Source organism: Salmo salar, chromosome ssa14 (genome assembly GCF_905237065.1).
Source record: "Salmo salar chromosome ssa14, Ssal_v3.1, whole genome shotgun sequence".
Classification (NCBI taxonomy): domain Eukaryota; kingdom Metazoa; phylum Chordata; class Actinopteri; order Salmoniformes; family Salmonidae; genus Salmo; species Salmo salar.
Genome location: NC_059455.1, coordinates 72,161,071 through 72,188,507, shown reverse-complemented (window position 1 = coordinate 72,188,507; position 27,437 = coordinate 72,161,071). Strand labels below are relative to the sequence as shown.

The 27,437-nt window shown below is 42.6% G+C and overlaps 1 protein-coding gene and 1 long non-coding RNA gene across 8 annotated transcripts; both read right to left on the bottom strand.

Moving 5' to 3' along the window:
* Positions 1–3,757: 3,757 nt before the first annotated feature.
* LOC106570247 (palmitoyltransferase ZDHHC18-B-like) lies at positions 3,758–17,115 on the bottom strand. Of its 2 annotated transcripts, XM_014142357.2 has the most exons (10): positions 15,619–17,115; positions 14,142–14,302; positions 12,718–12,867; positions 12,223–12,360; positions 12,049–12,100; positions 11,717–11,819; positions 10,955–11,067; positions 10,636–10,729; positions 8,810–8,920; positions 3,758–6,831 (listed from the first exon to the last, which is right to left on the bottom strand). In XM_014142357.2, exons 1-10 carry the CDS (start codon positions 15,870–15,872, stop codon positions 6,409–6,411), a joined length of 1,599 nt encoding a protein of 532 aa, XP_013997832.1. In that variant the 5' UTR covers positions 15,873–17,115; the 3' UTR covers positions 3,758–6,408. The 2 variants fall into 2 exon arrangements, with proteins under 2 accessions (XP_013997832.1, XP_013997833.1); XM_014142358.2 differs by lacking the exon at positions 8,810–8,920 and having other exon boundaries at positions 15,619–16,899.
* Positions 17,116–18,005: 890 nt separating this feature from the next.
* LOC106570252 (uncharacterized) lies at positions 18,006–26,750 on the bottom strand. Of its 6 annotated transcripts, XR_006758912.1 has the most exons (10): positions 26,654–26,750; positions 26,254–26,374; positions 25,255–25,332; positions 24,892–25,034; positions 23,662–23,773; positions 22,777–23,495; positions 22,298–22,385; positions 18,764–18,944; positions 18,409–18,628; positions 18,006–18,295 (listed from the first exon to the last, which is right to left on the bottom strand). It is a non-coding gene; the product is annotated as an uncharacterized lncRNA (long non-coding RNA). The 6 variants fall into 6 exon arrangements; XR_006758911.1 differs by having other exon boundaries at positions 18,006–18,628; XR_006758913.1 differs by having other exon boundaries at positions 18,006–18,628; positions 22,777–23,324.
* Positions 26,751–27,437: the final 687 nt, after the last annotated feature.

Below are 27,437 nucleotides of genomic sequence, written 5' to 3'. Positions count from 1 at the left end.
CAGATCTGAACACAATCCGACCACAATGCGATCTTCGTATTCTAATAACAGAAGTTGTATGCAAGTGTAGACACAGGCACAGAAGTTGCTGGTCACTATCCCATCAATATTCCCCATTGTGCTTGTGGAGATGGTAACCAGCCTCACTTTTAAAACAAACAAAAGAAAAGAAAAAATAAGATGTGGCAAGTAGTTTGAAAAAAATGTCAAACTGAAATCATACTCAAAGACGCCTGTTTCCAATGAGCTTTTATCTTTCTCAGCAAAATCAAATGGTTTACAGTTTTCAATGAGCTACAATTAATAAAGGACTGGGTGTAATCAAAGAAAATGGCCATGTAATCAATGATCCAACTCCTTGTGACTTGGCAACCATACAGGAAGTACTATTTGAGGAACAAGAAATAGGGTAAGTAGAATCAGCGTTAAGCTCTTGACCTGCAGTGAAGGAAAGTGACGACAGGACAAGAGCAGGTTCCTCAGGGGACTAAGTGGATCACAGACACTTTCTTCTTTGGTGGATTAGCTACTCATCCTGCTGGGCCGCCCTGGCGGAACTAGACCAAGTAGGTATTAACACAGTGACACAGTTCCTCTCAGCTCTTCTCCACTCAGCCTGTCTCCACTGGCTTACCAGTAGATAAACTATACACACTCCTCCTGCTCACAGAAACAGCACTTGGTCTCCACGATTCCATGAGTGAGTTTTAATAAACATTGTGAACAAGTCAACAGCCTACAGCTGTTATTTTGCTCTGTGTTTACTTTACATATCTGCATGTGTATTAGTTTGTCAGTGTGTGAAAGGATCTGTGCCTCCTTGTCCGTGTGTGTGTGTGTGTGTGTGTGTGTGTGTGTGTGTGTGTGTGTGTGTGTGTGTGTGTGTGTGTGTGTGTGTGTGTGTCCCTCTGTTCCAACACAATGGAACTGTAAACATTAGGCAGTATTTTAAGACTGGCAGCGCTTCATGCAATGCAGAAATGCAGAATAGTGTGCAGAAGTACAAGAATGGCCATGCATGGTTCTTCCAGCAGTACTACTCTTCTCTTGGCTGTGGGCTAGAAGTGAATATGGCCAAGCAGGCTTTTGTGTCCCTGCACTGGAAAGGCCTTGTCCCTGTCCCCTCTCTACTCTGCTCTGTATATCCTTGGCACTGGGTTCCCAGCACTTATCAATGTGCTACGAGTGCTAGGGAAAGGAGCGGAGAAGGTCAAATAGGGAGCTTGCAAAGAACCGCAGAGTTTGTTCACAGACAGGCCTAGAGACAGAGACAGAGAGTGAGAGAGGAAGAGCGATAAAGAGAGCGACAGAGAGAGAGAACATTGTGGCCATGCAGGGACTGGTGAAGGGAGAGACGGAGGGATGTGGGACAGAGAGAGGACCAGGAGACGGAGTAGAAGGAATGGTGGACAGTGAGGTAAAGAGTTCATGCCAACAACAAATAAGGACGATGGAGAGGTGTATAATTTTACAGCACAGAGCACAAAAAACAAAGATGAAAAGACAAAACAAAGAACAACTCCTCCTAGTTTCCACACTAACCGTTTGTGTATACATGGACAGTATATGTTTATACTGTATGCGTTTGTATATACAGGGTGTGCATATGTGTGTGTTTGTCTGACAAGCACTTGCTTTATAGGGGTTAATCCATTGAGTAGACAGAACATGGGTATGGTACATAACTTTTATCCCTAACATGGCCGCTACAGCCACTACATCTCTGAGAGACAAATACATTCATTCATATTTCTGAATGATGTCATCTCTGCCATCCAAAAAGCTTTGCCCTGTAATTAACAATTTTCTGGCTATAGCACAGTAGTTGGCTGCAGTAAATGCTGAGGGAAAGGATGGCAGCGTGGAGAGGTAACATAAGGTCTATATGGCCACAGGAGCTGACTGGTTTATGGTTCATCTCAGCCCAAACCAGTTCAAAAAGGACAGCTGGATGAACCGATTATACGGCCATTAAAAAGGCTTGTTGCTCCAAGTCATATTCAGTTGCCAATTAATTGGCATGGCATAACATGGCAAACACTGTTAGGCTGACAGCTACAGTGTCAGAATCAATTGGATACAAGCAGGTTTGTTCCATTCATGTGGAAATGGTTTGGTGAACCACACTTGCGTGATGAGTAACATTGCTTGAGAGCAAAGTCCCCAAGCTCATACTTAGGCTTCAGCTCAACAGGCTAGCACAGTCTTGTGTAATGCAGGAGACCTTGGTTCAGGTCCTTTAATGATAATGATACTATAGCAAACCCAGGTCGCTGGAGTGAAAGGCAAACACCATACACATCGTGCCAATAGGCTTAACCCACTTGGTGGGAATTATAACGTGGTTCATATAGCGAGGATCAGTACATTTCCCCCTCCGAATGGCAAGGCACGTCCCCGTGCTTCAACTAACCTCAACCCCCTCACACGTCCCGGACTGTATGTTCCGATGGCCCAACGGCCGCCATCCCACTTCTGACACCAATGTGGCGTTAGAGGGTCCACTCCTCAGCCAGTTAGCTAACTAGAAGAATGATGAGATGGTTGCTCAAGATTAATAGGCGAACCAGGTTTAAATGGCTTCAAAATACAGGCTAACAGAGGGTTAGAAGGGTTGCCCATAACAATAAACTTATCTGGCTCACTGTAGAACTCGGTGGAACTCAGATGTTATTGCGATCCATTCAGTCTCGGTCTGTCTCACTCTGACCCCCTTCAACCACCAAAACTAGTGGCCTATCAGCTATCTGAGCTATGGGTAACTCCTCCCCCAGACTCTTGTGTTATCAGGTGTGTGTGAGTGAGTGAGAGAGAGATCAGGAGTGGATAATTAGTGTGTTTTTCCCAATAATCACCCATCAGGATCCTCCAGTGAAGAGGCACTTATTTACTGCTATGCTTGAAATAGGGCAGCAGCACTGAATGGCACTCTGTATTTGTAGCATGGTCCATCATGGACCAGTGAATGGGAATCACTGTGATTGTCTGCAATAATTCTCTCCAGAACCAATTGACGTGGCCACATCATCACTGAATTAGGAGAGAGGTTATCATCATCATCATTACAGACACTAACCTGTTATGAGGGTTGGTCTGCAATAACCCGTCATCAAAAGTTGTCCCTTTATGCATATCCTGATTGAAAATCAGACCTATTAGATCAAATAATTGATCGTGTCATATCAAACAGAGGCATGACCCCATGCCAGAGAGATGTTATAATAAATAGTGATGATAAGTTGTGACCTGCAGCCTAACACTAAAATAAAGGCCCTCTCATCATCAGCTGGAGTGGGGATCTCCCTGCCTACATCCCTGACAACTCTCTCTTTTTGTCATGGTACTGTAATACATGGACTGGGGAAGAAAATTAGCCATCCTGGTGCTAGGGTTTGGGTTCAATTCCCTCAGAAATCACATACAAATGTATACACTCTCTGTGCTGTAGGACGCCTAGGAAGAAAGTGTCTACTAAGCAGTATATATTGTATCTGATCCTAGCTGCCGACTCTTTTTAAACATACATTTGTTCTTCTTCTTAAACAAGACAGACTTCTATGGCTTTAGACTACTAACTCAACACTACCTGATATTCCAAGGCATACACACCATGCATACACAGGGAGAGGGTAAAGGTAGCCTCCAGTCATACGCACAGCACATGCCCTGTGTAACCATCAACATCATTCAGACAGCACAGGCAAGCTACAATTAAGGGACATGCAGGGGCCTGTTGCTGAAGGAAGACGAAATATCATTGAGTTCATCTTTTATTGTGCAACATTCCCCACGATTCAGTTGGCCTACATTAGATGTATTTCTTTTTTACAGACAATATAAGCACTGGCCATCTGTTTGAATTGCTTAATAATGACAAAACCCTGTTATACTATCAACATCTAAAGGGAGACACGTCCACATGTTTGGGCCATTTTGCCAGTAAATAAAAACAAACACAAAAGATAAACATAGTATTGTCTGAGAGCCTTTTATGTAACTACTTGACTGAACAAACATTGGATTATTTTCTGGGAAGAGAGCTCTTTTGAAAGTGTGTAAACACGGTGTGAAAATCTCCATTTAGTTGTAACCATCGCCATCTGGTGGCCTTGGTGTGTAACACGTGAACAGAAAGCATCAATTCCAGTTACTGTATGGAGACAAGAGTATCACTCAGGTTATAAACACACAAATGTTTTTATGGTTTTCTATAAAGAATCAATAATGTTGAACATAAATAAGCACAGAGCTCAACAGACCAATCATTCTAGATCCATGATTGACATGAAATAAACCATTGTAAAGTCAGTGCTTTTCATTTTGAGGAATATTGGCTGAAATAACAGGAAATGCCCTTTAGAATCAAATTTGAAATGCATTGTGGATGACCACTGATCTACAGTATGTCTAAGTTGTTGTGATGAAGGGAAACACTTTTTGAAATACAAAATGTGCAGTGAATTCTCTTCTCTGCTCTAGTGAATGTGAATACCGTAGGTCCAAGTGGACAATAGGAATATCATTTTACTTGTATGAACTGGACTGTCAGTGTTAAGTGATCATTGTGTGTCCCTACTACTCAGTGTGCTCACGTTTCATGCTCAGTGGCAGTTCATTGCGTTTTCTGTGCAAATTATTGCAGGGGTAGGCGTAACGAAGTGGATCAACATGAACTTTCACATTTAACTTGCATATCAAATAACTAAACCTATAAAACACAAAGACAGGTCTCAATCTGAAACCACACTCTGAATTCTTCCTATTCAGATGCCCTGGTTCAGTGTGCCTTCTCACATCACACAGTACCCTATTAGATTTGTCAAACCGCACAAAAAACAAAATGGTTCAAATGAACAAGAGGCTAATTTGGTCTAGTATCACTGCTCAAAATCAAGGAAGGGATCAGATTCACACATCTAATATGTGGATTATGGAATAGTAATTAGTGCTGGTGATCCTGTCTGGACTAATAGTGCAAGCAACTCAAGGAGGAAGGACTCTTTGGACATGGCATGAGGCAACCACATGCAACGCAAGATACTGCTAACATGTCTCAGGTACAGAGCAGTATTATAGAGGTGTATATGAATCATGAGAAACACTGCTTTAGTAAGAAAGGAAAACATTCCTGTGTGAAGCATTTCTGAGGTATGCTGTAGGGTGTCTTGAGTTTTTACTGTAGAATGAATGGTTGGTTTTGAACCATAAAACAGCAGTTAGGATTTTCAAGACGTCCTCAACTGCCAGTGCATTTCAGTCATGTCCGTGTTGTGAATACTAGTCAGTCTTACTATTGTCCGTGGGTCTAGGGCTAAGTACGAGAGCTACTCTTATCGATGTGGGGGGATCTCTTCAAGGTCAGAGACATTGATATATAGAAAGCTCTATGTACTAATGCTAACCTATCACATACCAACTCAAGCTCATCCGTCCAGTTCTGCTTTTAGATAAAAGGATTTGGGTTGTTTGGCACTCACACAGCCAGGTTTTTGGGTCTCAAGCCAGCTACTCTAATAATCTGAGCCATCCCAAATCAGTAGGTAGGTAATCCCCAAAGTTTGTCAAGCCTTAAACCAGACTAAACGCTGCACTCACCATTGTGAAACATAGCGACATCAGTTTGGATGCTAGGCTAGTTTTTGGCCACCCAGAATAATAACGGTCTGAATGAGGCCCTGTAGTGCTGGCTAGGTCTCTTCTGCTTGAGTGTGTCAAAAGAAGAATGTTGGGTTCACTGAGTAGCTATACAAGTTTGCACCACAAAACACCAGCTCTTTCGTTGTGCTTTTCACTGTAAACAAAGGGGCTATTCAGTTCAATTACATTTGGAGGTCTGTCTGTGTGTCCTATATAAGTGTTCACATTACATGTACCACTCTCCCTGCAACTCACATAGCAGGTAGTGCCCTCTTCTGATAGGAAGCTGTAATGTATCTCTAGAAGGGCTCTCCATTCATTTGCACTCTAGTAAAGGCCCAAGCAGGCTATACAAATCGGTAGTAGATGTGAGGTAGGCCTAGCTAGTGAAAGCTGGCCACCGTACAGTGACTTCCCCAGACGGTCACACACCCATAGCTATCCTCAGTAATACATCCTTAAGCTCCAAATTAATAGTCACATAATCCTTGTCCCCATCCACAACATAGGCCCAGGACGTAAAGAGGGTGTTGGTGATGCTTCCGTCATGTCCCACCTCTCTGAGGACTTGTGGACTTACACAGATTATAAAAGATGGACCAGCTTCCACCTGACTGCATCCAGTGAGACTGACTGTAGTCTCTTCCTATAGCCGTGCTCCATGAGTCTGGCAAGTGGGACTAAACTGTTGTACAGCATGCAGAGCGTAGAGCTGTGGAAGGCAGCAAGGCGCAGGTTCATTCACTCAGAGGGAGTTAGAGTTTGCTTGACTCAGTGCAATGCGGCAAAGCTGTCCCTTACGTGGTCCTCTGCCCCTATACCATGACTAGGCCCAAGGCCTGGAGAGGTGGGGGGGCTGAGGCTGAAGTTGTAAGCCGGGTTGGAGATGTGGAGAGCGGCCCGCTTGCTGCTGCTCCGTGCCGACCGCGTCTTGTGGTGCCGGTTATGGTGGTGGTGCTGCTGACGGGGTTCGTCCGGAGGACTGGTGGTGTGGCTGTGGTGGCGGCCTCCGCATTTCAGAGAGGGCACCGCAACAGGGTCAGGGTCAGAGGTCACAGCAGGGTTAAAGGTCACCGCCTGGTCAGCTGGGTCAATGCTGTCTGGACAGGAAGTGGAGACGGTCTGGGGTTTCCCTGTCTGGGGACACGGAGAGCGAGATGCCGACTCCAACAGATCTTTAGTTCCTTGTGTGCACTGGGTGGGAGAAGTAGAGAGGGAGGCGGAGAGAAAGAGATGAGACAAGGGGAGCAGAAAAGACAAGAACCAAGAACTGTTAGCTCAGCTGAAAATAAAAAAGAACAGAAATCCCCCAGGGGAGAAGAGAGATCACTCAGACAGCTATGCAGAGCAAAACTATGGGTCAAAGGTCAAGCTATAGGTAATTGAGGTGGTGCAAGAAGGACATGCAGGTATTCTGATGCTTGGTAACAGAGTCATTTTGGTGAGGGGTAACCATGCAGATGATAAAAAAAATGTAACTTGGAAGCACAAAGTAACACAGTGCTGTTGTATCAATCTTGGCACGTATTTCCACAGCACCAGAGATCACGTCAAATTCTTGTTGGAGTAAGGTAAGACCCCTACACGGTAAGGGGACAAGGCTACTGCCTTGAAGAATGGTCCTTTGAGGGTTTTATTCTCACTTGCAAAAGTGACAGATAAATGAAAGTTACTTGAAAGATGAAGTAGCAAAGGTCAACAAAAACCCACCAGAGCATAAACATTGTAATGTCTGATTGCTTGAGAAGAGAGAGAGATGCTCTTATGATGTTATGTAAAGGACTGGCGTAGCTGTCAGCGCACATTTAACACATGCAGAACCTGACCACCAAGGGGAATTTAGAAGTGTTTGCATTTTCGCCTATGTGGAACAATTCTCATTTATGCTTCCAAATTTAAGAAGCAGTTGGAAAGGCTGAATCGCTATAAACTATTAACGAGTCTACTGCTTGAAAAAGTTATTTTGATCATTGTCTGGTGTGTACATATACAGTGAGCTCAAAGTATTGGGACAGTAACATTTGTTGTTATGGCTCTGTACTCCAGCACTAGATTTGAAATTAAACAATGACTATGAAGTAGGTTAAAGTGCAGACTAAACTTTCATCCAGAAATCATTTAGAAAATACTGCACTTTTTGTACATAGTCCCCCCCATTTTAGGGGACCAAAAGTATTGGGACAAATTCACTTGCGTGTATTAAAATAGTCAAACGTTTAGTGAAAAAGTTAAAACGCACAAATAAATCATACCCCCTAGACATGTTTTGGGGGGTATGATATTTGTGCATCTGTAACTTTCTCAAATCATCATTCAGTACTATCCATAATCATGGTAGCATCCATATTCATGTTGAAGTCTATAGAAACATTATATTCTTATTTACAATAAAAGCAACTCCAAGATGACAATACTTATCATAGATTTCTATTGGGCACAAAATAATCTGGAACACAATCAAAACAAACAGCAAATGCTTCCAACAAGTTTGTAGAGTCACAGGCTTGATGTAATCACTGTGTGCTAGGAATATGGGTTTAAATACTCAAATTTTGACTACTTTAATACACAAGTAAATTTGTCCCAATACTTTTACCTCCATCATTGTCATTTCATCCAAAGTGCTGGAGTACAGAGCCAAAACAACAAAACACTCACAGTCCCAATACTTTTGGGGCTCACTATCTGTGCATTTAAGCATGCATGAGTGTATCGGAGGAATAGCTGACAAGAAAACAACACAAATATATTAAAGTACAACGAATGTGACATTATCCTTTCCTCAGTTTGACGGTCTGATATTCCAAACCTCACAGGTCTGGACCTTGAGTTTAGAGAGGCTGATTCTGTGTGTGATGGTATACATCCTGACGTGGTTGAAATCAGCCGTGTTAAAGGAAGAAGCATAGTAGCACTGTGAGAGAAGCCAGCCAGGCAGGCAGAAAAACAAAGCAAACAGCAACCAGGCACAGAGAGAGGGCCCCCTAGAAAACCTCCCTTCTGCACCAGGGTTGGGCTCTATTCACTTTAACTCAGTACTTCCAAATAAGTGAATTGGCATTCAATTGAAGCAGATGTAGACACAGTAGCCACAGAGACGGGTAAGGCCAGCCAAACACTCTTACTGCACTCTACCTGGGGTCATCTCACCAACCTGTCTGTCTCCACTAACCTTGCTCATCAGCCAGCACAGGACAGAGCAAAGTCCAGACAGTTGTCCTCCTAGTGGGGGGTGGTGATGGGCCATACACACAAATACGGAGACACACAATACCAGTTGACACTACGGAATAGGCACACAGGGGTAAGGCTTAGTGACAATGATGACATAGGGACTGTTCACACGTATGATTATGCTACATCTTAACTGTAACACACAGGTGAGAATTAAAAAAGGAATGCATGTCTATTAAACTCATTTGGAAATAAAATGTATTTATTTCATTGTTAAAATGCAATATTTATTACTGTACATTTCAGATGGACATAATTTATTCCAAAATGACGTATAAATATTTAGATGACCAAAATAAACAAAAAGACAAATAATATAAGATTGTAATATAAAAAATATTTTTAAAAGCATAAGAAAACAGTAAGAGGGAGATGATTTTGACTGGCTTGAGGGAGGCAGGTAGCCTAGTGTTAGGCCAGCGTCAGAGTCGCTGGTTCGAATCGCCGAGCCGACTAGGTGAAAAATCTGCCAATGTGATATTGAGCAAGGCACTGAACCCTAATCGTTCCTGTAAGTCGCTCTTTATAAGAGCGTCTGCTAAATTACTAAAAACATTTAAAATGTAAATGCAGGTAGCTTTTATGTCACTTTTAACATGACCATTACATTATGGTATGACACACAGAACACAACACACACACTCCAATACAGAGTCACGTCAGAGACAAATACAAACAACAACAACATTGAGGGAAGACAAATAAGTGTGTTTTCACACTCTGTAAACAAAGATAATTCCATGAGCATAAATAAAATACCTCTTCCATGCCTTCTCAGCTGACCAACTGAATATCAGTGAGGGAGGGTGTCCAGATTGAGACAAATGAAAACAGCACTTGGGTACAGACGTATTTGTGACCGGTAAATTCCCAGCAGTAACCACTTCCATTACCAGCATGTGGTTGCTAAAAGTATAAATACTGTGCTTCTTCTCTCTCTCTGGTCTAACTCCTTATGTGCAAATAAATTCTAATCCGCAAACTTCCAGCAGACATGACAGTGACCTTGTACCTAAACCAAGGTTAGGTGAGCTTATCGCTATTGCTTGAATGTAAACAGAATGTAAACAGAATGTAAACAGAATGTAAACAGAAGGAAGGCCTAGTCTGAAGGATTGGAGAGTGCCACTGCTGTCAGACTCAACTAAAAACCCAGTGGCAGTCGCACTTTGTAAACAAACATTTTAATAAAAACTCCTAGCGCCTACGTTTCTCCTCAACTACAAAACAAGGGCAAAACCTTTAACCCAGCTGGGAAGTGGATGAATCATATGTAGGCTGTTCCCCTTTTCACTGAAATGAAATACATAAATAACACTGAGTTGCCTGATTATAACATCAGGGCATGGAATGGCGTGAGTAACTAACGGTTGAGCTACACCCAGGTCAAACATGGCCTAGCAGCCAGCTTCACTTCCTCTTTCAAGCCAGAGACAGTCTTTTACTGTCAACTGTAAACAGTCTGGTGTAGACTGGACTACCAGGATCAGGCAACAACATATGTAATGACCACAACAGGATCCTGGACTCTTAGCAATAGTACTACAGTACACTGGTATGAGGGACTAAGTCATGAGGGGGTGACCCCATACACAACAGCCAGTCAGGCAACAGTCAAAGGGGGTTGGGTTCGGTTGGAAAAGGCAACTAAACTGGGGTCTGCAAATCAGGCTGAAGGTGGTTTGGGGTTGCAGGTAGCGGTATAGGGGAGGGGGGAACCTGCAATGCACAAGGGGGCAGCTGGGACGGCGTGGGCCCTCCTACCACGTTTATCTCGTTCTTAGTGGCCAGCTCTATCTCCGTGGCAACTGTCTGGGACGACTCCTCCACTGGCATGAAGCCTCGCCTGTCAATCAAACTGAACAACATGGAGGAAACAGGTTAGTCAAATAATTCAGGCTTCATGTCAGTTCAGTTTCCTTCTTAGTCAAATCAAGGAGCGATTAGAAATTAAATTCATGCATTGGAGAAAATCGTCGGAAAACAATGGGGCATTTTTAAACACTTCCTAAATAGACTGATTTGAAGAAAGAACTGACTCAAACCCTATGAAATATACATTATAAACCAGGCTGAGTCTCACCTGGGAGGCATGGGTCCACAGAGTACAGAGCAGCAGTTAGTAATGATGTTGTTATAGCTGTAGGGGTTACCGGTGTCCTCCGCCCCACTCTTCCCCGACCACGAGCCTTTGATCTGGGAACAAGAGACACACAAGATTGACCATTAGTCCTCTTCCTAGACTAGTTTATTTGTCAGGGACCAGGCATAACAAACATGACACCAGGTTAAGCTACATGGCTACTTTCCATCTGCAGTCTAAACATACCGGAAGGGTCACTTAACTGTTTAAAGCGCAAAATCTGCAGTCAGTAAAACATTTGATTTTCCTGGGTTTTATATGCATTTCCACACTATAAGGTTGGAGTAATACTATAACATTTTGAAAATGCCCTCAGTGTAAGAGCTGTTTGAAAAGCCCATCTGAAATGTTTCCATTTTGGTGGGATGGAGTTTTGGCCTTCCATGGTGGCATCACTATGTGGTAAATGAGTTTATAGGCCAATAAGAAAGAGTTCCAAACATCTCTGCTAATAACAGCTAATTTTCCGTTTCCCCCTTACCACTCAGACCTCTCCCAGACAGTCCTAGCTAAATTCTTACTTGAGAAATTGCCCTTTGCTAAGATGCATTTGTTTCTTTTTGACCATTTTAATTGAAAACAACCACAGTAAGATACTTAATGATTTGATATTGAGATAAAAACAGCTGCACTGAACCTTTTAAGTGTATAATACATATCCCAGAAGAGACAGAGATATCACACTCATTGGCATTTACTCACATCTTCATTTGTTGTCAGGTTAGAAGCAACCAGGTAGGTATGGAAGCCTGAGAGGCCCAAGATAGACCAAACTGAAAAGAAGCAAATCACCAGCTCCACAGCAGTGCAGGAAGAAAAGTCAAGGACAACATTTATGGTTTGAGTATCTAAATATCACCAGAGATGTCAGCTGGACAGACAGATTGAGAGACCCATTCGTATTCTGCAGTACGGCCAAGAAGCTGAAGTGAATGACAGTTTAGGTGCCCTAACACCAGACTACGAGGCAGGGAGTGGTATTATGAGGGGATCAGATAGGTTACACTAGACACACAGTCTTGGTAAAAGGATATCTGGCTGGACTTTCCTGAAGAGCAAACATCAGACCTCTCCCTCCTTGTGCCCCTGAGGACAGAACCATTGAAAATTGATACAGAAAACCATGACAGGACAATAAATCAGGATCCACGCAACAGTTCCATACAAAATCACAAGCCTGGGCAGTGTCTTCTGTGTAGACTACGTACTCAGTGCTAGATGTGTGGCGACGCAGCCAAAGATGAAGACTGTCAGGAAGGACAGAGAGACGATGAAGGTGTAGAAGAAACGATAGTTCCTCTTCCCAACACAGTTCCCCACCCAGGGACAATGGTGGTCGAATCGCTCTGGAGGACAGGAAGAAAGATTGAGGAAGAAGAACATTTACAAATATCTACAAAGGACAACTCATTGACATGGAGGCCAAGCTCTCAAGCCCCTTTCAATAGTAAAATAAATGTGAATTAAATGTAGAAAAGTCGAAAAAGAAAATGAAGAAGGCCTGCTTTCAGAGTTGATCAGCATCTTAATGGAGGAGACCAACACTAATAAATCCTCTTTATAAGACTGATAAATAAAGACTTTTGTTGAACAATCTCAGTAACAGGCTGTGTATAGCCTAAATAATTCAGTCTAATAAAATGTCAGTATGTCCCTCTGTCTGTGTCCCGTGTTGAACGTCCACCTCTGTCACCAGTCCTTACCCACACAGTTGTCACAGAGGGAGCAGTGGGAGGTGCGCGGTGGCCGGAACATCTTGCAGGTGAAACAGTACTTGAGCTTCACTACCTGCTGGTTGATCATCACCTCCTTGGTGCGGGGAGGGGGTCGGTAGGTGGAAGAGCCAGAGTTATCTGAGGAGGAGAGAAAGACAGGGAGGACATATCAGGAGATATAGCACACAAGGTGTGTGTGTATTACTATTCTCTTGGGTATCCGAAATCCCCCAAATTCCTCACAAGGATAGTAAAACAATGAAAATTCTCTTATTTTAGGCTTAGGTGTTTAGAGGTCAGGGAAAATAGGATTTTGAATGGAAATCTATTTTTGGCCCCCACTAGTATAGTAAAACCTATGCTTTGTGTGTATGTGTCCTTGTTGTGATCCAGGCAGTAGTAGCTTTAGGCCTAATTGCTGGCGGAGTGGTGTCCATTAAAGCGGCTTCATGGGGGAGGCAATCAATCAACACAGGCTCTGTGTAAAGTATGAAAGTGCGCTGCCTGCCTGGCAGTCCCATATTCTGCATTTAGACAGGCAGTCCAATTCTGATCTTTTTGTTTCAGTTGAGTGATGGTTCAGTTGAGTGATGATTTGATGTATTAGACTGAGCTCATTAATAGTAAAGTGTAAGGTAGGTTCAAGATAACAACGGAGTCACAATGTTTGATAGACAGCTGAATATTAGGCAGCTAGTCAGAACTAAGTATTCATCTGGTTTAGGAAAAAAGGCCTAACCAGCAGATATGACAACTTAGGCCTAAACCATGTTGCAGAAAGCTGAGTGGACATCACACTCTGTCATCCTAACAGACACACATTAAAAGAGCATGAGAATATCATCACAATAACTTTTTTTTTAAACTTTTGGTGCCACAATGAAATTACTCTTTAAAACCACAACCCCCTCTACATGAAGTGAGTTTCCACTCTACAAAAAACAAAGACAGAGAAAGAGATGAAGAGAAAATGAGGGAGGGGGAGCGAGAGAGCGATGTTAGTGGCAACCCACTGCAATGGGCCCAGTGTCCTTTAATTTTTCACAAAATTAAACGGCAGAGTTAACTACCCACACAGCAGACTGACCACCCACACAGAAACAAGCAGTGCCACTAACAGTTCAAAGATCTCTATCCCTCCCTCCCTCCCTCCATGCCCGGTCAGAAGAGACTGTGTGTGGTTCAACCATTTGTTGGCTGAATAATGCATTGCTTCAAACAAAAAAAAGCAGGAAACTACCATATATGTTGCTACTACAGTGTCAAAAACTGGAGCAAACAAACTGGTGATAAAAGGTCAAAAAGATACCAGGAAATGGAGCAGGAAAACAAATGGTGAATGTGTACACAAAGCTGTGAAAGTGAGTGGGAAAGGAAGAATGTTCTTTCAGGTGTGTATGTGTTGCCCTTACCGATCTGCTTCTCAATGTCTGCGGCCTCGTCCGGTGTGGCCCGGGGCAGGATGCCAGGGTCAGTGAAGCTGGTCTGCAGGAGGGAGATGACTACAAACACAAACAGCACTCCTCCAATTGCTGGGATGAACACGGTCAGGTGCTTCAAAAGGAAGGGACAGCTGTGGTGGCAGGACAAAGAAAAAAAGAGGACTATATAAAGCAACAATTAAAGTGGACTGGCTTATATGTTAAAACTAAGGGTGTGTTTACACTGGAAACCCAACTCTGATATTTTGCCCAATTAATAGGCAGAAGAGCTGACCTGATTAATCAAAAGACCAATAGGCCCCTTTCTGCGTTTGCAAACTGCCACAAGAGGGCGATGTGCGTGCAATTGGCAGAAACTCCTCCCTGCTAATATGTAAACTGCTAGTTACAAATGCAGTAAATCCGTGTGGAGCTCAAATGGTGAGCTTAAGTATTCGTTTTTCACAATGTATTCAGAATATTACTGTGCATTATCTGCGTACGATCGGGAGCGCTTCTTCAGGAAAATCTAAAGCCTTATTTACATGTTGCTTATGAGTGTATTTCACACTACTTTTGGATTATAAATTGGATTGTGGGTCTTGTATAAATGTTCCGCTTAATATAAAGTTCGTGTCATCCTCGCCAATCAATTTCATTATACTTCAAAAACACGTCAACCAGTAAAATGGCTCTTTGGCTAGCTTTGCTACAAGGCTGTCAATCAGCGTTAGCATTCTAACAACTGCTGAATTCAAAATAGGTATTTTGCAACTATCACAACCAAATATAATCCTAGTGACTGTTCAAGCAATAATCAAAACAACATTGTAAGCCTAGGAGAACCCCCCCCCCCCCCTCCAAAAAATGTAATAGCTTATTTCAGTGGGTGATAATACATGCGCGCTGACTGACAATGTGTGAATTCCTGGTTCATTCCCGCAACCTGAAACCGTGCGCATCCGTGTGTCGGGTACTGAAAATAAAAATCACAATTGGCCTGACTGTTAATGCAGCCTGGCTTCATTAAGGTCATTTCTTTTTATCACCAGGACAACTAAAGAGGACAAGATTGATTGCAGAGCACTGCAGCGACAATCAGGACTAGTTCTCATTTTCAACATGAGAAACTGAAAACGCTGTCAAACACAATAGTACAATATTGCAATAGTTTCTCAACCACCGAGAGGATCTGGATTTAATCAACTTCCACTTTTTAATTACTACTGTAGCATAGTCTCAGGAGATGTATCACACATTTCAGCAAGACACTTGTAAGAATATGTAATACCAGAACATGTCATTAAAACTATTTCTCTATTGTTGTGACCAGAATCTACTGTATTGGTTAAACTGCTAGACACACAACCCAACTTACCATGGTTTGTTGAAACCTGTGTGGCATCATTTTAATGGCAAACATTTTTGTGTCAAAGCAATGCAAAATAAAACGAGAACGTGTACTTACTCGAAAACAAAGAACAGTACAGTGGTGACCAAAATGAGGCCGAGGGTGAGTGGTAGGACACCGCTTTGCTGAGCCACTATGATCCGTCCATCACAGTAGAAGCGATTCTTGCCGGGGAAAACTTCCCATTTTCTCCGTGCGGTTTCCCCCTTCTTCTCTTCCTCAACAACAGCGTGTTGTGGCGGCAGGGTCGGGGTTGGTGCTGGCGTTGAAAGTGCCCGCGGGTCGATTTGCTGGTATTCGCAATGTTTCATGATTTTAAGAAATGTTTGGGCTTCCCGAATAGAGGAGCTATCTTGTGCTTGCCTCCGCTATCTACATAGGCAGCAACTTGCTAATGATCTAGCTAATGTTTGCTAACTAACGTTACCTAACAATAACATCGACTAGCGTGTTGCCAGTAACGTTAACTACAAACATGTTCCAATACCGGTAAGTTAGTGGTGCATGTCGTCATTGAATCAACAACGTCACCAAGCGCATCCAGTGTATGCAAACAATGTCCCCAAAATATACACTCCATGAGGAGAACAATTCGACTGTGATATTATCCATCATATCGGTCTATCAACCTAAAGAACAGCTGTGTGTGTGTGACCCATTGCATTCGTATGACCGCTTAGCTGGCTAGGCTAACGCGCTAGCTAGGCTAACGCTACCTAGTTAGCCCAAAAATCAGTGATGAACAGACTAACGTTAGAGAATAGTAGCTAAGTAGAAAGCATATCCCATGAACAGCATAAAAATAGGTATCAGTACCATACCAGGGTTCTGTTTGATACGGACGGTTCAATATGATCCTATTTGAGACCACCAATTCCTACACTTTCAGCCAGGCAGATGAAACAAAGTGATGTTGGAATTTCCCGGTGGTGATGTAGATGAGGGTTTTCATAGCTACGAATCGACGATAACCAACAGCAGACCGTCTGTTACACTAATAAACATCATAATCGAAATGCTCATTTATGTTGGTCTCGTGTAGTCTATTACATTCAGGAAAGCGTAGAGGTCAGGCGCACTTCTTTATAATATCCAGCGTTATGACCGAGAGGAAGAGGCGAAGCGAGAGGATTTACTCCACCCCAAATCTTTCCGCGTGAGAATAAGCCCTTTTTCCCCAGCTGACATCACATATATTTCCATTTCTATTGTAAAAGCGGGCTACCCTGGGCTATCTTGTCAATATAATATATAATATTTGGTTATGATCACTATGGAATGTTTACGACACATTCAATTGTTGTACGGCGTTCATGATTTGCTGGCAAGGAATTACGACAAACGTGGAAACCTTTAGTGGGTTATTCAACTATTTTTCTCCTTCCCCCTTCTGACACCCAGGTGGTGACACGCATCTCTGCTTCCTCAAGCTCAACCCCGATAAGACGGAACTGCTCTCCTTCCCCAGGAAAGCCTGCCTGCTCAAATACCTCTCAGTCAGGGTTGACAACTCCACAGTGTCACCCTCCTAGAATGCAAAGACCCTTGGCATAACCCTGGACAACACCCTGTCATTCTCTGCAAATATTGAAGCGGTGACCCGCTCCTGCAGGTTTATGCTCTACAACATCTGTAGAGTACAACCCTACCTCACACAGGAAGCGGCGCAGGTCCTAATCCAGGCACTTGTCCTCTCCTGTCTGGACTACTGCAACTAGCTGTTGGCTGGGCTCCCCGCTTTTGCCAAACCCCTGCAACTTATTCAGAATGCAGCAGCCCGTCTGGTTTTCAACCTTCCCAAGTTCTCTCACGTCACCCCACTCCTCTGCACACTCCACTTGCTTCCAGTTGTAGCTCGCATCCACTACAAGACCATGGTGCTTACCTACGGAACAGCAAGAGGAACTGCCCCTTCCTACCTTCAGGCTATGCTCAAACCCTACACGCCAACCCGAGCACTCCGTTCCGCCACCTCAGGTCTCTTGGCCCTCCCACCGCTACGCTCAGCCCAGTCCAAACTCTTCTCTGCCCTGACACCCCAATGGTGGAACCAGGTTCAGAGTCCCTGCCCATCTTCCAAAAACATCTAAAACCCTACCTCTTCAAACATTATCTTAAATAATCCTCCTCACCTTGACACATCCCCTTTCTAGCTCTGACTCTACTGACAGCTACGTTATTGAGGATTTTTTTAACCTTTTTATGCCTGTGATACGTGGTTGTCCCACCTAGCTATCTTAAGATGAATGCACTAACTGTAAGTCGCTCTGGATAAGAGCATCTGCTAAATGACTAAAATGTAAATGAAGTTACCAGTATCTTTGCTTACACCTCAAAAGGCAAAATCCAGGTAGTCTACTTTGTATTATTATCATATTAACCATATTAAATCATGAACAAGTGACCCAATAATGTCAATGCAAAATTACTTTTATTAAGCCTAGATATTTAGAAAACGCAGTTTCTGCAGTTCCATTAGTTGACTGTTGTCACTACTGTTCCTTTGGGGGGCTTGGGCTGGTGTTGCTACTGGATGACATGAAGTCTGGAGAATCCAGATTCGCAATGATCTCAGAGGCGCCCAGGGATGTGTTTGAGGTGGCTGCAGAGGGGCTTGGAAGCTCGCTGAACAGACTGTTGTTGCTCTTGACTGGACAACCCAGCTGAGCCACCATCCCACTGCTTCTACTAGTGGTCCTGGAAATGTCCAAGACCATGGAGTTGACCACCCTTTCTTTTGTTGAGAATAAGGGAAGAAAGAATATAACTTTATTAGTGCATTTTGCAAAGGATATTCAAAATGTTCTCTGAAACCACCAGCCCTTGAATTGCAATTTCAGTACCCACATTTTCATTGCCCTGCCTGGGATTTCAACCAGTGACCTTCTGGCTACAGGTCTGCCTCTAACCCTTGGGATACTTTCCTCTTGGCAGTCTGGAGAGGTCGGATTTTCCTCCTGCTGTCGTCTTGGACAGGCTTAGTGAGGGTGGGGCGAGGAGGGGATTGGCACCAGTGTTCTGGTATTCGTACTAAACTTCACAGCAGAAGCTTTCCTTTCCTTTGTATCTGTGGGAAAAAAAATACATCAGGATTTTATGAAATAATATACAGTAGCCTATCGCATATTTTGCACCAAATTCAATCTAATATGAGGTGTTATGAATATCATATATGATCGATAAAGGTATTCAGGACTCCTACCTGAGACTGCATCAACTGGAACCTGAAAAGCTCTATCCAGAGACAGGGAGCTAATGGATTTGGTCATCAATATACACAGCATACTAATCAGCTCCACCCATTTCAGTTTGCTTCATGGCAAGAGCTTGGAATGAGACTCAGCAGTGAATCTCCTCTGAACACTGTGGCCTATGCAGGTTCTCTGTGATAGAAGAGTGATTTTATTTACAATTAGGACACATTGCATAGTATCAATAGCGACAAAGGCTGAATTATTTGTTTTTATTATACATTTAATAATACAAATAACATGGACTAGATGGAAATTGTACTTCTAGTACAATTGATGGGAATGGATTAAACTCTTTAAAAGTATTATTGTGGTAGAAGTTTAAAAAGTTTTACTTTAAATCATTTTTAAAGTATGTATGGTTTGGGAAAATGTTATAGTATAATGGTGGTGACTGGTTATAGTTGAAAAATGTAGAATAGCCTGAACATATGAAAGTTGGTATGGTGTATCTATCTTGAACAGTTCAAGAGTTACTGTTGATGAGTTATTTTATGCTAATTTAGATCGTTATACTTGATAAAAAAAGTTTTAAAGAATTTGAAGTTGGGATAGCCTGAACATGTGAAAGTTGGTTTGGTGTATGTAGCTGGAACGGTTTAAGAGCTACTGTTGGTGGGTTATGTTATGCAAATGTGTGCACATTTATATAGTTATTAGTTAATACAAGTTTAAAGAATTTGAAGTTTGGATAGCCCGAACCTGTGAAAGTTGGTTTGGTGTCTCTAGATTGAACGGTTCAAGAGTTACAATTATTGTCGGTAGGTTATATGTGCAAATGTATGCACATTTAAGTAGTTATAATTTATAGCGCAGACCAGAGCTAGTGCAAGCCAGAGCTAGTGCAAGCCCAGGACCATAACTGGACCTGAGCTAGTGCAGACCAGAGCAGTCGTTGTGGTCAGTAGTTGTGATCAGCAGTTGTGTGGTTTTGGTCAATAGTTGTGTGGTTGTGGTCAGTAGTTATGGTCAGCAGTTGTGTTGTTGTGGTCATTAGTTGTATGGTTCAGTAGTTTTGTGGTCAGTAGTTGTATGGTTGTGGTCAGTAGTTGTGGTCAGTAGTATATTGGTTGTGGTCAGTAGTTTTGTGGTCAGTAGTTGTGTGGTTGTGGTCAGTAGTTTTGTGATTGTGGTCAGTAGTTTTGTGGTTCAGTAGTTGTATAGTTATGGTCAGTAGTTGTAGTTGTGGTCAGTAGTTGTGTGGCCAGTTGTTGTGGTCAGTAATTGTGTGGTCAGTGGTTGTGGTCAGTAGTTGTGTGGTTCAGTAGTTGTGGTCAGTAGTTGTGTGGTTATGGTCAGGAGTTGTTGTCAGTAGCTATGGTCTGTATTTGTATTGTTGTGGTCAGTAGTTGTGTTGTCAATAGTTGGGTGGTTGTGGTCAGTAGTTTTGTGATTGTGGTCAGTAGTTTTGTGGTTCAGTAGTTGTGTGGCCAGTTGTTGTGGTCAGTAATTGTGTGGTTGTGGTCAGTGGTTATGGTCAGTAGTTGTGTGGTTCAGTAGTTGTGGTCAGTAGTTGTGTGGTTATGGTCAGGAGTTGTTGTCAGTAGCTATGGTCTGTATTTGTATTGTTGTGGTCAGTAGTTGTGTGGTTGTGGTCAGTAGTTGTGTTGTCAATAATTGGGTGGTTGTGGTCAGTAGTTGCGTGGTTGTGGTCAGTAGTTGCATGGTTGTGGTCAGTGTCTAAATTACAGTTGTTACGTATGAAAACTGAAAGAAGTGCAATGAGAAGTGATCGGGTGAAATATGAAGGGAGTGAAAGGTGGCAGTTGTTGTCCGAGCCAGTTGTTGCTAGTTAACAGTTGCCTTGGCTTGCCTGCTCACTCCATTGCTAAAGCCAGTGTTAGAAACATGCTGACATACAGTATGTTTTTAGTGTGAAACTAAATAAATACTGCACTCTGACCCACAAAACATCTCTGCTAGATTCACGATAGTGTTCTGAGACAAAGCAAGAAAAGTGAACTTCAAAACAGAATGTAGTTATATTAGAATCTGCTAGCTTTTGACATGACTTAACTGCATCTAGAAAGAGAGCAGTTGATGGGTTACTAAAACAGCCCATTCTATTGATTGGTAGAAGCTAGCTCTAATTTTTTTTCAGTTTTGAAAATCGGAGAAGTAGAGGAAGATTTCATGCACTTTATGTTTTTGTCTGACTTGTTGGGGGATTGGTCAAAACGGCAGTTGTTTGGAAAAAGTTTGGGGAAAATGTGGTAATGCAGTTACTAAAACAGCTATATCGTTAGATCTGTAATGGATATTTTGGTTCCGCGAACAGATTTCAACAGCAGAGAAGTAGACGAAGATGTCATACCCTCTAACTGTTTTGGCAAGTTGTCAATATGGCAGTTGTTTGCAAATGTAACAGTATAGCTTCCGTCCCTCTCCTCACCCCAACCTGGGCTTGAACCAGGGACCCTCTGCACACATCAACAACTGACACCCACGAAGCATCGTTACCCATCACGCCACAAAAGCCGTGGCCCTTGCAGAGCAAGGGGAACAACTACTTCATGGTCTCTGAGCAAGTGACATCACCGATTGAAACGCTATTAGCGCGCACCACCACTAACCATTTCACATCGGTTACACTCACACCCCGTTTGACCTCCTCCTTTTCCGCAGCAACCAGTGATCCTGGTCACGGCACCAATGTAACAGTATAGCTTCCGTCCCTCTCCTCGCCCCAACCTAGGCTTGAACCAGGGACCCTCTGCACACATCAACAACTGACACCCACGAAGCATCGTTACCCATCGCGCCACAAAAGCCATGGCCCTTGCAGAGCAAGGGGAACAACTACTTCACGGTCTCTGAGTGAGTAAAGTAACCGATTGAAACGCTATTAGCGCGCACCAACACTAACTAGCTAGCCATTTCACCTCGGTTCCACAAATAAGTTACAGAAAATGTTGTTGATGCTGTTACTAAAATAAACTTTTTATCAGAATAAGATTTTTTGTTAAAACGCCAGATTTGAATAGCAGAGAAGTAGGGAAGATACAAACGGTAAAAATGTTTGTCGAAGATGCTGCAAAGTCATCAAAGTAGCTGATTTGTGTCAAAAGTTGAATTATTGAGATGTGTTGTTGTTTTTCTGTCTTGACATTCTTTGGTGGTTCATGGGGATGTAAAGCACAGAGATCTCGGAGTTGTCCTGAGGACAGTATTGTGACAGAAGAGCTGGGCGTGATCGCCTTCTTGGGGACAATGGTCTCTGGCCACTCACAGACTCGTAAAGGTAATCGTTATGGTGCATCTTTTGCATGATAATGTTAACAATGCTATTGGCGTAGGGCATTATCTCCCAGTCTGACAGATCCTTTTCGTTGAGCTGGGCCTGGACCCTGGGGTGGCAGAATAACTGCTTTGTCTAACTGGTATGGAGGAACTGCTTGTTCTTTCCACTGGACTAGAGGTAAGACCTGGTCCGAATTCTGGGCTTGAGGCAATACACACTGTGGAGTCTGGGCTTGAGGTCATACTTGGCTGGTACTCTGGGCTGGAGGTGACACTTGGCCTGTCCTCGGAAAAGATGACCTCGTGGCCCTCCCCAGTCAGGACGTCGATCACCTTGAATTGAATTGAATTCATTTTATTTATACACATGCATACATCAGAACACATAGGCTGAGCACTGATGGCTGGTGGAACATGTACAATTCATGACGTCCATAGAATCAATAGAATAAACTATGCTTAAAACAAGGGACAGTACAATGGCCTCCCGAGTTACACAGCTGTCTAAGGCACTGCATTGCAGTGCTAGAGGCATCACTACAGACCCGGGTTCGATCCCAGGCTGTACCAAAACCGGCCGTGATCGGGAGTCCCATAGGGCGGAGCACAATTGGCCCAGCGTCGGGGGGTTTGGCCGGGGAGGTTTTACAAGTAGGCCGTCATTGTAAATAAGAATTTGTTCTTAACTGACTTGCCTAGTTAAATAATATACAAAAAACAATACCTTGTCTATGATCTCATTAACCTGGTCTGAGGACAGGGCAGCGCTCTTCAACATGCTGATTATGGGGAACATCGAAGGACCACCTTCATCATTGTCTGATGATGACTGAGATAGCTCAGGGCTTCCATGACTGCCATGGCTGTGTTCACTCTTCTCAGCATATGCATTCTCAACAGAATCCTTTGCATCCATAGTTTCATTATTTGCATCAATATTCTTATCCCTAAATTCTATCTTGGATTCTATTTTTTAATCTCTGACTTCTATTTTGGACTCTCCAGCTGTTAGAATAAGCTCATAGCTCCTGGTGTTATTCTCAGACATAGTATTGTCTTGTTTATCTGCATTGATCTCAGCATTGGCTTCTTCTTCCATTTTAGTGTCAATGTTCAACCCCTCAGTCAGCTTGATCTCTGTCTCAAAACTAGCCTCTACCTTTGCCTCTTGGGTGTCGCTCTTGGTAATCTCAACTACTTCCTTGACTTCAGTCTTGACCATCACATCTGCAGTTGTCTCCACTTCTTGAACTTCAATCTTGGCTGTTGTACCTGCAACAGTGGCCAACTCCTTACTTTCAGTCTTGGGTATCACATCAGCAATAATCTCTTCTTTCTCTATGTCCAGTTTAGCCATTGTATCTTCAATAGTCAGAAGTTCAGTCTTGGCTGTTGTGTCTGCAATAGTTGACACTTCCAGAAGTTTGTTCTTGGCTGTTGTGTCTGCCATAGACACAACAGCCATTTATAGTGAACAAAATATTAATGGAAACACGGACAGAACCACAGCTTTTACAGATAAAACTCATGGACTCAGTGGACCATACATGTCAATCCATCAATCAATATTTGTACAGCACATTTTATACATAGTAAAGTGCAGACTTACATTTCAGACAGTTGCTGGGTGATGGACTGAAGGGAGCCAGCTTGTCCAATCAGACTGCCACAGGTTGCCAAGGTGAAGGAGACAGAGTCAACCAGCCCTGAGCCCTCAGTTTCTACCAGACATGAACAAAACACTCTTTATACCATACACATAAAGTATAGAATAAATAAATAAGTTAAAGTCACCTAAGGCAAAAAATGATGATCATTTTTTTCACTCTAAATTGAAGCTACAGTTATAAGATTGTTATAAACAAACCATCATGTTATAAACAAAATGGCCATTGTGATTAACCTCTACAGGATCGGTGTGATTAGCATGAGGTTGTAAGTATCAAGAACATTTCCCAGGACATAGACATATCTGATATTGGCAGGAAGCTTAAATTCTTGTTAATCTAACTGCACTGTCCAATTTACAGTAGCTATTACAGTGAAAGAATACCATGCTATTGTTTGAGGAGAGTGCACAGTTATGAACTTGAAAAGTTATTAATAAACCAATTAGGCACATTTGGGCAGTCTTGATACAACATTTTGAACAGAAATGCAATAGTTCATTGGATCAGTATAATTTTGCACATACATTGCTGCCATCTAGTGACCAAAATCTTAAGTGCGCCTGTGCTGGAATAATACATTAAAGGGGCGGATCCTTAAGAGATTTTAAGCTAAGTGTGGTGTTTCATTATAATGCTAATTTACTAAATTAAAAAATATTTACACCAAAACATGAAAGAGGAAGCCCAGCCTCCTACTACAGAGGTTGTAGGCAGAGATTATGGATTTATGATTCACTGCTTCGACCATGTTTTGACACAAAGCCGAGAGTTTCTATAACACAAATACAACTTTTCATGACTAATATATGTTAACCACATACAAACACACAGGTTTTGCCTGAAATTACAGCCTATTCCCTATGTAGTGCCCTAGTTTTGACCAGATAGGGTGTTATTTCCGACATTAGCCAGAAATAATCGGCTCCACTAATTAAGATTCTTTACTCTCGTTATGTCATAATTCTGTTCCAGAGGAGAAGGTGAGGGTTGATGATCAGAGGGGTTAATTCTAATGGAGCCAACCAGGTCGACTGATGAGGGATCAAAACATCAACAAAACATCAACGCGTCTCTTACTGGCTAAATTCCTTTACAAAGAGCTTATGTACTGCACCATACTTCAGGACGTGGCTGTCTGTTCAGAGCAAACATCAGTAGGAAAGTCTCACCTTGGGTGTTGTCAGGATCTGATACTGATATCAGGATGTTTTCCATGCTCTCCGGATTGTCTTGTGAATCTGTCTTGGTTGGGGAATGCCTCTCTTTCTTCTGGCCTTTTGAGACACAGTCTGTTCTGTTGTCTCTCTCGTTTCTGTGAGCAAGGGATCAAAACAAAATCATTTTAGGCTGGGATCCATGTATTTTGTTTCTGTTGGCGAAGGCATTGATGCTTTTTGCAACAAAACACAATGTATTTTCCAACTGCATACTCTTAGCCCAGGGCTATTCTTAACCGTCAGTTTAAACTAGTAAGTGTAGGGTGAAGACAACTAAAGAGACTTGAAACGTAAAATGAAAACCCAAAGCCATACCATTTTCTCTTTCTCCTGCTAGTTTGTGACCCAGCCTCGTTCCAGCCTCATCTCTCTCTTCACCTCCTTGGTGACCTCCTGCAGCAACGCACAACCTTTAGTATTCCACAACTAAGACCAGGGAGAGAGGGTTCTCAAGTCCGTGACTGAATATAAATGTACCAAAAGTTATTTTGACTTTTATGTTACAAAATGCTACAGTCTATGAGAACTTTATTTCACCTATTCAGTGGAATATAGAGATGTGTATGAACTTTTATGTATTAATTTTATTACTGATGTTGTGGCTATATTTTAATGCCATTTCTTTTTTCAATTCAACCAATGAATCAATTGACCAATCAATCAATCAATCCAGCCATTCTCGTCGGCATAATAACAGTAGCCCTCATGTCTTACCAGTTCAGACCTGCAGGTGGAGCCTGCAGAGACGTGGATGCGTCTAAGGACAACAACTTCTATTTAGAATAACTTTATTTTTCCTGAGGGATGTTATGTTGTGGTGTCAGTACTATCCAAGTGCACTAAAACTCTTACAATCACACCAAACATTATGATATAGTTCATAAAAGGAATCAGCAGGGCACATTGTAAAAGACTGAAAGATCAGTAACTTTCTCATCCTTAGTAATGAAGCCCAGGGAACGAGGTGTTGGTGGATGTCTTTGCGGTGGAGGTATTTCCTGAGGTTTGGGTCATGGAGACTGCTGTACCCAGAGCTCAACAGGTAGACATTAGGGTCCATCAGGTCAAAGTCACTCTTCAGCTGGACCAACTGACATGATGACATGATGAGTGCTAAGTTTCTCTGACCTCCCTACCAGTCAAATGGAATTGGATCTATCTCATCAATAATAATAGGCTATTTCATGAGCGTGTAAGCATTGGTTGTAAAACATGCAGATGCACAGGAAATTAAAGCTTGAACCCTTTACAATTTTCAAAGTTCTTGAAACAATAGATATAGTGCTGCTTAACCTGGTGCTTAGTGCTGCTTACCCTCTCACAGAGCTTGGTTGTGTGGTAGACATTGGAGACCCCAGAGATAAAAAGGGATCTTTCCTTGGATGGGCAGGTCCAGAGGGTGGGGGGTGGTCTGTGTACCACCATCCTGAAGTAGCTATGCAAACCTCTCAATCAGCAATGTAGTATATAGGATAAGAAGGCCAGTGACCATAAAGACCCTTTTTATTCTTACTCAAGTTTCATTTGGAATGTAGGCCTACTACAATCAAACTCAAAATAATGTTATAGATGAAACTAAACACACTGTGCAAATGTCATTGTCTTCTCTGGCCTAATCAGAAATCAGACAATAACAAAAAAAAGCAGTTGAATATTCAAGAAATAGCTGTAGCAGCTGAAATATAACTGTATGTATAGAAAATAGCCTACATACCATATGTTCCATTCTGATAAAATTCTCATTCTAATGTTGAAAGTTGGATCATTTCCAGTGGCATTTATTCTATGAAAAAAAAATGTTAGGGTATAAAATGAACAGACAGTACAAGAATTTGAGTTACACTTTGCAATTCTAGAACCCGCATCATCACCTGGTATGTCATAAACCCTAAATATGACGTCATAGTCAAAATGGTTGGGCTTGTTGGACATGGCAGCCGACAGTGTAGGCTATCATGTAAAAAATCTTCCCACAGGGGACTGCCGACTGACTGATGTACAAAGGACCTTGCATCATAAATAACTACTCATTGCTATTTGTAGATCAGCCCCCTGTGTGGCTCAGTTGGTAGAGCATGGTGTTTGCAACGCCAGGGTTGTGGGTTCCATTCCCACGGGGGGCCAGTACGGAGAATGAAATGTATGCATTCGCTACTGTAAGTCGCTTTGGATAAGAGCGTCTGTTAAATGACTCTAATGTAAATCAGTCCGTCACAATTTACCCATGATACAGGTTTTGATCCCTTGAACACGGCCGTTCTGTTGTTGTTGTGCGCTCTGAGCAGCACTGCCACCAACTGATTGCTAGAGGGGGCTACATGCTAAACAGCTAGCTAATTACCCAATGTATAATAATGCACAGGTTTTCACGTTGACAGCAGCATGTACAATTACTACCCTCTTTAGGCACATTCACACTGCACCTTAGCCCAGAGCTAAGAGCCTCCTGGGCTAAGGGAGATTGTAGTACGGGGCCAAGCGAATGTTCACACTTGCAC

What these genes read in the sequence shown, in the direction of transcription:
- LOC106570247 (XM_014142357.2), bottom strand. Translation starts at nt 15,872, where the DNA reads ATGAAACATTGCGAATACCAGCAAATCGACCCGCGGGCACTTTCAACG. An exon ending in ACCTGACAACAAATGAAGAT is followed by an intron (nt 11,068 to 11,716) that starts GTGAGTAAATGC and finishes TCTTGTTCCCAG; the next exon opens with ATCAAAGGCTCGTGGTCGGG. An exon ending in TGTGGACCCATGCCTCCCAG is followed by an intron (nt 10,730 to 10,954) that starts GTGAGACTCAGC and finishes CATGTTGTTCAG; the next exon opens with TTTGATTGACAGGCGAGGCT.